Here is an 11,914-nt window from a genome sequence, read left to right as displayed (position 1 = left end):
TGTGAGGAAGGCTCTGGGTTCTGTCCCCTGGCCGAGACACACCAAAGTCTATAAAAGGGGTAGTTTCTGCTCCTGCTTAGCGCTCAGCAAACGGGGAGTGGGACGACTGGTTCGCCCGTTGTCAGTATAATGTGACCGGGTGGGGTGTGTTGCTTGGTGTCTTCGGCGGCATGCTTCAGTGATATAGCACTATAAAAAGGGCAATAGTTCCACTATACAAGAAGACATAACACGAATTTACCGCAGTCTCCAAAAACACGCACCTCGCACAACATACACGCAACACACCGCATACATGGGAGGCCGTCCTTACATGACCATAGCTGTTAATAGGACGTTAATTAATCAATCAAACAAACAAACAAACCAATGAATCTATCGTGTATTGTACACACAAACTTTTACGCTATACCATTCCAATGCACACCTCTAATGTATCTATCGTGTATTGTACACACAAACTTTTACGCTATACCATTCCAATGCACACCTCTAATGTATCTATCGTGTATTGTACACACAAACTTTTACGCTATACCATTCCAATGCACACCTCTAATGTATCTATCGTGTATTGTTCATGTCCGGATCCAAATTGTTCATTTATCCTGCAACTGTCTCACGTACTGACGGATAACTACTGCCGCATAAACTTTTGATTTATCCGTCAATACGAAATGCTTTATCCGTCAATTCGATCACGTGGATTTGTTCCACACCATAATGGTTGCAGGATAAACAGAATATATGATTAGTATCTTACAATACATATCAACAATAGAACACACACAAAAATATTGAATTATTTAATGTGTAAAGTTATGACATAATATTAATTTGGCGAGATTGACTGAGGGAACCATACATATCGGTACATTAATAGTCAGAAACTAAATTATATATATATCATTTTGCCTCCTCCCCAAATTATATCCCTGAAGAATTAAGATTAAACTCATCCCATTGTCACATTTTGTATTTCAACGTTACGTACTTCTTAAGCATGTGAACGAGAAACTGAACGACAAACATAATTGTAACATGCAACTTTCCATACTAAGATAGTACAAACGTTATGCAATGTAAAGTATAGAGAAGATGAAAAGCAATGTTTGATTATTGAATGTGTTAAGTTATGACTAAAGTAATAATGTTTCTGTACTAAGAGAGTACAGCTGTATCGTCGTGTGACATTTTGTTACGAAGAGAAGAGAAGGAGAGTACATTCTTCCGTCCGTCACTAGGTGCCACCAGTTTTACCACGTGTGATTTTAATGACGATAAGACATCACGTACCTCTATGGTAATTGTCCAAACAAAAGGTGTGATTGCGCTGGATAAAATAGACACAGTGTAAGCATTCTCGTACGTATATCCAGTCGGACAGTCAGTCCCTAGCGGTTTCATGCACATTACAAACATCGTGATCACTATAGTTATAGGACCCAGTGTCAATAAATAGATTAGACTCGCAACCAAAGCACTCAACGTGGACATTTGCAAAGATACTACTTCCAGATGTAAATCTTCTGCTGGGAAACGATGCCAGCGCAAGTTCTTGTATTTGTAGACAACCAACATTACAATAGGAACCAGGAACAATAGGACGAGCGGAACAAGGTGCATTGTTACCAGGATAGGGACGAGGGAACTCTGCTCTAGCACAAACAAACAATACTGGTCGTCAACAACGTGCCGCATATCCATTCTGTTATCAAGAAGAATCGGCGCGCAGACTATGGCACCTATACCCCAAGGAAGTGCAATCAGGGCCCCAGCCATTGTTGACGCCGTCTTCTGGCTTACAATAGCTTCTGATTTAAGTTTTGATAGTAGCCGTTCGAAACATATAGCAATGTTCATCAGAGAAGAAAGAAATGTCTTCATGTATACTATGATTTGGAAGGCAGTGCAAACATGTTGCCCATGATTCCATTTGGTGGCCCAGTGAAGTTGATGTTCCATGCTCATCGGAAGTACGAACACACCGTTACACAAGTCAAATATACTGATGCTGAGAACTCCCAAGAAGAAAGCTTGAGTCCGCAGGTTTTTGTTGCCAAGGATTATAGCAATGATGAATAAGTTGGACGGAACCGATACCACAATGGCGGGGATATGGCGAGCCTTTATTCGTAGGATTCGATCAGGAGTCATTCCAAATTTCACGTGGCTGTGATTTCCATGATAAACTGGCCAAGTACTATTAACGGTGGTATTGTACCCAAACGTCGTTGGCTGAAAGACAGTTCAATTAAATTAATATTGTGCGATATCGAAAAAATAGATCTGTATTATCAATTGGCATATTTCCTTAATCTGTATGATATTATAAAGATGACATCATATCGGAAATTATGTCTAATGAAGGAAGCATAAACATGTCAGCTTCTAATATATATATATATGACAGAAAACTTTGGACCATGTACCTTACCAACAATTCATTTTAATGAAATAATTTATCACTAAAACTGCGAAGAAACGCGTTAGTTTTGCCTCACAGATATTTACCGCAACATGAGAGTCTGGTCGAAATTTGAACAACGAAAAACAGATGTTGATTTAAACAAATCACCGCTCTTCTTGCATAAGAAGATGTACACTGTATTATTCTTTTCCTATACAGACGTCCATATGCATGTTTGTTCACAGTTTCAGCGCTCGCTTTCTACCGGTTGTAAATCCTCATTCACCGTGTCTCGTTCAGTGGCGAAAGTATGGGGAATGCAATGCTATGTTGACTTTGTACTTATTCTGAATATATTCTATGTAAATTCTATCAATAATTACCTCGCAGTGTTATTCTAACGTAGAAAACTATAATTATCATGAACCTTTCTGTTTAAAAGTGGTGAACATTTGAACTCAGGAGAAAGTATGGCAAAATGCCGTGTCATAAAGTTTCCTCTAGATAATTCGTTCTGGACATGAAAAGTTCAGTTAATTACTTTGTTGCCATAGGACAAGACTCTATTCGTATAGCAAGAAACATTCATTTCTGCATTAATGAGTCCTTGTGATTTTCTCTACTACGGATTTGACTTTTGTTTAATGAAGCATATCAATGGGTCTAAATATTTTGTGACTATTTTGCTGACGTCATTGCTAAATCGTTGTATGATTAAAAAAAACCTGATTATATATGTACATTTACGATACATAGCAAACATGAAAGATGCAATCGCTTAGAAATTCAACTATTAGTGAAAATATTTTTTTCGATCAGTTGAACCTCGTATTACAACTTATGACAATCACACCCTAAAACAAATACATTGCCATACAGTAAACATGTCTCACTTGACGTGCAGAATAATAAATAAAATCTCCTTCTGTTTATTGATCGTATTAATTTTACTTTTCTTTTTCGCTTTACCTGTTTAATATCAGCTAAGTTCGAATTGTAAAAACGATTTAAAATAAACAACCGTATATGTTTCAATGGAACAATGCAACAATTATCATTATGTTTTAATCTAAAAAAAAAAACAGAAATTAATTTCTTTCGAAGTCTTAGTCTAGCATCGTCCAGACTTTTGAATTATTGGTAACAGTCGCCTATATGACGGGTCATAGAAGACAAAAAATATACTTATAGCAATAAAAGGTCTTTTGAAAAACACAGCTGATTTGTATATGTAATGCATGCATGTATACTTAATAAGCTTAATACAAAAGGTAATTGAAATATGACTATATATATATAAAAAAAAATAAAAAAAAAAACCCAAAAAAACAGAACAAAAACTTACCGGAATTGTAGCCGACATATTGAATACTTTCTTGCCGGCCCTTACTGTAGCTATGATAACGAACAACAGCTGTAACACTATATACGTGCTCTGGTCCTTTAACTGGATACATAATGTATGTGTAATTACGCGGAATTAATTAATGTACTCGGATTGCATTGTTGTATGATAAGTTCATCATAGTTATTTATCGCACCTCGGAAAGATATGTCCCCAAATGATTGACGGAGAGTCGTCACGTGGTGACCCCCTAACACTTTAAAGTGGTCAGTAAATCTTATTATGGTGTAATATGCATGGCGACTCTCACTTTCGCTTCAAAATTTAAACACATACTCTTCAACTAAATATACCTTTCATTACCGTAAAAGTATATATTACTTGTTATTTTTTGTGTAAAATTAACTTAATCGTTTTGAACCTCCCCTACGCCAGTTTAAAAGTCAAACGTAACGTTAACACTGCAAGCGTTTTCTCGACTGTGATTATAAACAAATGGAGGGATTCGTACCTATATATCAATCCTCACTCAACAATCAATTTATTGGCGTAACTTATTGTGATTATCTCAGTGAGAATGCAGAGATGACCAAAGATAATGCACTTTAAATGTTAGATGAATGTTTGTGTCACTTTTGTGATGCTTTCAATATACAACAAGCCTGATGTCGTACTGCGGTAGGCCTACACAAAAAATAACAAGCAAATTCGTGGAATATCCATCCCCCGCTTTCAGGACATATTGTAGGTAAACATTATTGAGGTTATTTTATTTTTTATTAAATCAAAGGCCCATAACTCTGCTAATTAAGATCTGCCAAAAGTGGCTATCGAACTTGGCTAAGCCCTTAAGGCATTTAACTTTGTTACCAAGTTTTAACAATATTAGTTTTAATTACACAGAAACTGCAGAAAAATGACATTTGTAGTAAGTTAAAGGGCCATAATTCTGATAAATAACATCCGCTGAAAGAGTTGATCGAACCTGGCGGCACTTAAGGCATTTAACCTTGTTACCAAGTTTGAAGAAAATCGGTTAATATCTATAACAGTTATTGTACGGAAGTGGCAGAAACTGACTTTTTTTCCATTTAAGCAAAAGGCCATGACTCCGCTAAATAAGGTCCGTTGAAAGTCGCGATCGAACTTGGTCGAGTCCTTAAGGCATTTAACCTTGTTACTAAGTTTGAAGAAAATCGGTTTACATTTGTTACAGTTATTGCACGGAAATGGCAGAAAATGAAGTTTTTAGTAATTCAAAGGGCCATAACTCCGCTAAATAAGGTCAATCGACAGTCGCGATCGAACTCAGCCGAGCCCATAAGGCATTTAACCTTGTCATCAAGTTTGAAGAAAATCGGTTGACATTTGTTACAGTTATTGCACGGAAAAAAGTGTTACAGACGGACGGACAGACAGACGGACAAACCCAAATTAATATCCCGTGTTTCGGAGAAAGCGGGGGATAATAAACAAATGATTTATTTTTTGTTTTTGGTGCATCCGCATTGCAATCAGTACTTCATTCCATATAGGACAGAGTGCCAGGGAATTTTTTCGGGATGCATGTAATCATTTTTAATATTTTTATCTTGAAGTAAAATTGGAAGCTCAAAGTTTACAATGGTGGTAATGGTGTAAAGTATGTAACTTTTGCAACTGAAGAAAATACTAAATCGTCTGCTCCTGTTTTCGATAGAAAAAAAAATCCATTTGTCAGCGGTGGAGCATTCTTTACCAATGTCCATAAGTATATCTTTCACGAAGTAGAACTGAAGCGAAATGAATATTTATACTTGCAAATCATAAAAATAAACACTCACAATTGTATCAATGTGTACAGTGTAATAGTTGGTACAGTTGAAGACACCTGTTACCTGTTGTAAATCACCTTTTCCTTCTTGATATTTTTGTCATCATACATCTGTTTTTTATATTTTGTCATCGGTTGTTAATATTGTCTTCTTATAACAACCACGAGGAAAATGGGGTTTTATTAAAGTTTCTGAAAAAGCTATTTTTAAACCCCTATACAATCACTTAATTGCATATGAAATTATATCAAAATACCAATCAGGGTTCATACCACGGGATTCGACTGTTTATCAATTATTTTGTTTGTACAACAATATTATTCAAAAAAAGATATATGATGGAATTGATATTAGGTCATTTTTTCTGCTACATCAGCAAAGTTTTTGATCGTGTTTATCATCCTGGTAATTTATATAAGTTAGAAATGTATGGCATTAAAGACAATTTATTAAACTGCTTCAAAATTATTTGAGCAATCGGAAACAGAGAGTAATGACAGAAGGACACTTCTCCACATATAAGCTGGTAAATGCTGGAGTCCCTCAGGGGTCAGTGATCGATACTTTTTATTTCTTTTTTTTTTATATAAATGATATAACTGAATGTATTACAAATGAAAAACGTCTTTCTGCTGATGACACATTAATATTTAAGGTAATTGATTATGAGCCTGTCGATACAGCTGCGAGTCTCATCAGAGACCTTAATTATATTGATACATGGTCCAAACAATGGGACATTAAATTTAACCCAGATGAAACCGGATCACTAACATTTAGCCGTAAAAGAAGCATCCTGTGTCCAGATGTTATATTTCAAAAAGATATTGTATCTAATGTCACTAACCATAAACATCTTTAAATATTATTCTCTCAAGATGGAAAGCGGCACCATCATATTAATTACATTCATTCCAAAGCCTATAAACGGATTAATCTACTGAAGTCGGTCAAACACAAGCTTATTCGAAGGCTTTAAGTTCTATCTATAAAGTTTATATCAGACCTATATTTGAATATGGTAATGTTATCTGGGATAATTGTACTCAACAAGAAGCTGCACTCCCTGAGTCTATACATGTACAGTTAGAATCTGTCCGTATCATTACAGGACTGTGCAGGGACACCTCTACAATAAGTTGCTGTGAACTCGGCTGGGACACTCTTGCTGTAAGGCGAAAGAAGCATTGACTTATTATCTTATATAAAATAATGTTAGGTAAAGTGCCATCATATCTAAATGAACAAATTGAACAATACTTTGTTGACTTTAACGATAATCGATATAACTTGAGAAATGAAAGAATGTTTACTATTCCATTCTGTCGAACAAAGATTTGTGCAAAAAGTTTTTTTTCCTACAACACTTAATGACTTCATTTAACTTGCAGCAAGAATAGACATAACCACTATCACTTCCTCATACCAATTAGAGGTAAGATAGAGGTACATCATTAAATCGCTACTAGTCCTAGAGTTCTGCATGGATTGTAGCGTTTGACCAGAAACATCCTTGGGGAAGAGTTATAGAGTTTGTATAAGTGTTTGCTTTGACCCCCGGGGGCTTGAGGGGCGGGCCCAATAATGGAAATAAAAGTAAACCATTAAAAAAATCGCTACTATTAATAGGGTTCTACATGGATTGTAACCAAATTTGCCCAGAAACATCCCTGAGGAAGGGGAACATAATATGTATACATTTTGGCTCTGACCCCCTTGGGGGCGGGAGGGGTTGGGCTTGATAAGGGAAATAGAGGTAAATATTTAAATTCCTTTAGAAACGGAACAATGACCCTGTATTCAGAACATAACTTGGCATTACGAACCAGGTGAGCGATACAGGCCTTCTGGGCCTCTTGTTAAACCTTGCAAAATTAACATAACGCTGATTATTCCTGGAAGAAGATTCATAGGCATGTTATCTCGAAAATCCATCACAGATCATTAACAACCATTTCACCCTGAACACTCATGAATGGAATCAATAGCTGTGTTGTCTTGATAATCCCACAAGAAATTTTCAGTGAAAAACACAAATCGGTTGGCTGATTTTGCTTGAGATTTTTTATTCAAAAGATTTGTTCACCTTCATTAATAATGAGTAATGATGATGTGTGGGTTTTATTACTTTGTATAAAAATACCAATAACTGTAAACAGCTGACATGTTATTTACACACAAACGGAGACAGCCAATCATAATATAATTTTCAAACTGGTATCCACGAAGGCTCGCAACGAAATGACCATTCACTCCTTGAAACCGATAACCGGACGATGTAGGCAATAGCAGGAGTATTTCCAAACCAATTGAAAAATAATTCTTTTCCAATACAACACTGAAGCCTTTTTTACTTGCAGTGTCAGCTTAAATGTCGATTTCATAGTAAAAATAACAAAAAAAAAAAAAAAAAAAAAAAAAAAAACCCACAAAGCAGAAACCAAAAGTAATACATGTTTTAATTGTATCGATGACACATATTGTCTTCAGACTGAGAAAGAGATTTGGCCTTGAACTACCTCACTAATAAGCCAAAACTGTCCTTAAATATTAAGTATATCAAATATTTTTCGTATCCCTTAACGTCATATGATATACTGTAGTTGGATATTCTAACGTGGCAGATTGTATGGTACATATTATTCGATGCAACCCATAGTGCGTTATACGACGCCACAAATGGTATACACATCAAGCATAAACGTAATACTCGATTATAAAAATCTTTGTCAACAAATCTTATTAACCCCCTTTTATATTTTGCTTTTCTGAAAGTTGCCTGTATCGCTTTGTCTTATCTTTTACTGTACACCGTGCTTCACAGTCTCCGTCCTCTGCTGAAGTGAAATATTATATGTCGTCTGCTGTCATACGATGCCGAAGTGAAGAGAAGGACATCGTGGTCCTCGTATCATCTGGGGAAGCACATAATTTCCTGGCGCGATCATTCAACGTTGCCAAGATGGCACGGATTTCCAATGTAATGATCCATAAAAAAGGCATTATGGCGCATGGTAAGAGGGACACGGTATATGCATTATTGGAGTATTCAATACTTGGACACCTGGTCGACCTATTCCGTATGCAAAGAATAATTTCGGTCATACAGACTGCCATAGGTGTACAGAAACCAATATAAACAAAACTCACGATCCAAACACTCAACATGGACATGAACAGGCTTTCGTTGTCTTGTGCACCTGCAGACAATCGATCCCAGTCCGATTTCTTACATTTGTACATCACAATCATAACGAGCGGTCCCAGTACCAGAAGACAAAGCGGAATATGGAAAGCCACTACGACATACGGCATATGGAAGGTCTGCTCTGCCATGAAAATGCAGTAGGTTTCGTGAAGATCGCTTTTTCTGGTCATTTCATCGTGTTTGATGAGAACGCAGAGCACAGTAAATAACAAGAAGAAGCACCAGGGCATTGCCACCATTATTTTAGATAGGATTTTCGTCATCCTGTCACTGACGACAGCAACCGATCTTAACTTGGTCAACAGACGTTCGGCAGATAGAGCAGTGATCATCAAAGCAGTTGTGTAGATTTTGCTATTGTTCAAAACCGTGTAGATAAAACAAATGACGTTCCCGTGGCGCCATCTTCCCCAGGTGACATAATGGTCAATGTTGATTGGCAAAGCAAAGACACAATAAATCAAATCGAACGCACTGATACTGAGAATCCCCAAGAAAAATGTCTGCGTCCTCAGGTTCTTGTTGCAAAGGATGATAATGATGATGGTAAGGTTAGCTGGGACTGCAAAAAGTATGGTTGGTAGGAAACGTGCTAGTAACTCCGGTAAAATATTATCGTTCCCGTTGTTTGTCGTTTGGGTGTTATTAGTTCTGTAGTCCAGCCAGGTGAAATTGTCAGTGGTGTTGTACCCTGTCGACGACATTGTAGGCTGATGAAATAGTAAGAGAGGTTCACTATCAAAAGATGGTAAGTACAGTGATATTATTTAAAATAGTCTTTATACATCAGAACATCTGGATAAATGTGATAAGGTAAGTGTACCTTTATACATCAGAACATCTGGTTAAATGTGATAAGGTAAGTGTACCTTTATACATCAGAACATCTGGTTAAATGTGATAAGGTAAGTGTACTTAACAACGTTCAAATAAATAAAAAATAAGTTTCCTGTAATAATCAATTGATAATCTTTAACGGAAATCTTATCCATTCTATCCTCTTCTTGTAAGCCCTTTTCAAAGAAAGATTTTATTAATGTTGTTATTCTAAATTTATTTTCCTTGATTAATGATAACAAATGATGATAAGCGGACTAAATGAAGTATTTATAATAGATAATGACTCATTCGCTTATCTTTTAAATTATGATGATACAGAATCTCTGTTAACCAACAAAATCCTTATAATTATTCTTCGTTAAGCACATGCTACATTGATCATATAGAAACTTTGACGGAGAAATGTTAAATTATAAGTTTTTACCATAAACTTGTTGCAAACGTGTTCGTTATTACATTGTTTTTCTGTATGTCAAATAAAAAGAATATGGCCATATTCGATATTTTGAATATTAGACAGATTGTGATTGTACTTTGCAAATAAATGATTGAAAGTCCTCTTTGCTCACTCCAACGTATGAAAAAGGCTCCTTATTGATGGAATTTTCAGTTCTTTTTAGAGTTGTTTCTAAATTTTTAATTTGTTACTTGATTTGTTTTTCATTTTCTGTAATGGTGTCATTCCCTTTGGTTAATTGATCATTCTCATTTTCACCAATAATTGTTGTTTTGGTTCATTTTTAATGAAGCTGTTAATATTTAAAATTGACTAATTTACCGATATATATATATATATATATATATATACTTAAACTTTTAAAAGACGTTGTGCATCAGTAGATATTAAGAAAAAAATATATCAACACGGCATTCCTTTTCGCTAACGTTTTCAGGCCTTTCAGGCCATCTTCAGGCGATTGTTTATTTACTTTAGCTTAGATACAAGATGACGTCATAGTAAATGATGACGTCATAACAGACAATACTCGCAGGGGAGGTAACGGTATTGTCAGTAAATATAGGTACAGGTATCACTATATTATTAAATTATTATAACTAATCAATAATGAACATATTAATGACCATTCAACAATGGTTTCAATAATTTTACAAACATATTTTCTTTGCAGAGTTCTGTTTGTAATCCCAGCGTCTCCCATCATGTAAAATGGGAATATAGTAAAATAGCCTTTACCACATGTGTCGAGATGTGCACTGAGTGGGATTTTCCGGTGAGCGTATTTGCTGCTTATGAACTCAGACTCTGTCATTCAGTGCATTTCCTGTTTGTCCTATGTAGAATTCTTTACAAGTGGGACATACAATCACGTAGATAAGGTTTTTGCTTTTGCAACTCAAATAATTATTAGGCGTTACTTTTTTCCCAGTCTTTAAAAGAAGATTGGTCCCTTCGTGGATGTAATTGCAGGTGCCACATCGTGTGTCTCCACATTTCGTCACCGAGTAGGTGCATCCCTTTGAATCATTAAATCGCGCACTTGTAAGTATCCTTTTCAAATTTGGCGGCTTAAATTATATATATATAGATATATATATATATATATATATATATATATCTAGTAGTTCTGACGTAGTTATCACCAGTTGACCTAATAAAAACGGCACATGCGTATTATGGAATCTTAACATTTTAAGAAGTAGGAGTAGAATTGTTTCATCCAATTATGACGTAGGCTTTGATTTCATGGGTGAATTTTACATGGAAATATATTTAACCATGCAAGTTCCACAATAGACGTCGTATTATCTAATCTGAATTAAAAGCAAAGCCTCATAAGAGCGCAGCTACATGTAAAACATGTTATTGTTAGGATTGTAACCTCAGAACGAGATTAAAACTGTTTAAACGTATAGTCCGTGAGTCCGATCATTGATTTTTATTAAATGCTATTCTTCAATACTATTGATTCAGACATCGCAAGCACGGAGCCTCATCAATGCCTCTCAACAAGTCCCCTGACTTTCAATGAGGCCGAAATATTTGCTAAATGATGGATGTTTTTATTTGTGTCTTGCAACTATTGACAGTCGTCATATACAGGCCAGAAAAAATGTTCAACTGGAATTGTTCAATTTCCTTTCGATCTTGTTTCTCTCTAAGGTTGAAAACTTGGAAACATGCCATGTATAAAAAAAATCGCGGGAATATATTTATATCGTCATCTTTGGCACCAAGCTTCCTGACGTCACGGGTGACGGTGCGCTTAACAACACACAAACAGTATATCATTTTGACCAGTACATTTATTATGTCGTTCATGTCTTTGAGTAGTTAT

The 11,914-nt window shown here is 35.7% G+C and overlaps 3 protein-coding genes across 3 annotated transcripts in view; 1 reads left to right on the top strand and 2 right to left on the bottom strand.

The window, feature by feature from the left end:
- The window catches only part of LOC138321053 (ADAMTS-like protein 2), a 121,079-nt gene that overhangs the window by 60,903 nt on the left and 48,262 nt on the right, over nt 1-11,914 (top strand). The window lies entirely within an intron of this gene.
- LOC138321051 (galanin receptor 2a-like) lies at nt 793-3,951 on the bottom strand. The gene is made up of 2 exons (XM_069264448.1): nt 3,756-3,951; nt 793-2,238 (listed from the first exon to the last, which is right to left on the bottom strand). The coding sequence occupies exons 1-2, from the start codon at nt 3,771-3,773 to the stop codon at nt 1,162-1,164; spliced, it is 1,095 nt and encodes a 364-aa protein (XP_069120549.1). The 5' UTR covers nt 3,774-3,951; the 3' UTR covers nt 793-1,161.
- LOC138322007 (growth hormone secretagogue receptor type 1-like) lies at nt 8,420-9,708 on the bottom strand. The gene has a single exon (XM_069266067.1). It carries the CDS (start codon nt 9,479-9,481, stop codon nt 8,420-8,422), a length of 1,062 nt encoding a protein of 353 aa, XP_069122168.1. The 5' UTR covers nt 9,482-9,708.

Source organism: Argopecten irradians, chromosome 4 (genome assembly GCF_041381155.1).
Source record: "Argopecten irradians isolate NY chromosome 4, Ai_NY, whole genome shotgun sequence".
In the NCBI taxonomy this organism is placed as follows: Eukaryota; Metazoa; Mollusca; class Bivalvia; order Pectinida; family Pectinidae; genus Argopecten; species Argopecten irradians.
This window is presented reverse-complemented; position numbering and strand designations above follow the sequence as displayed.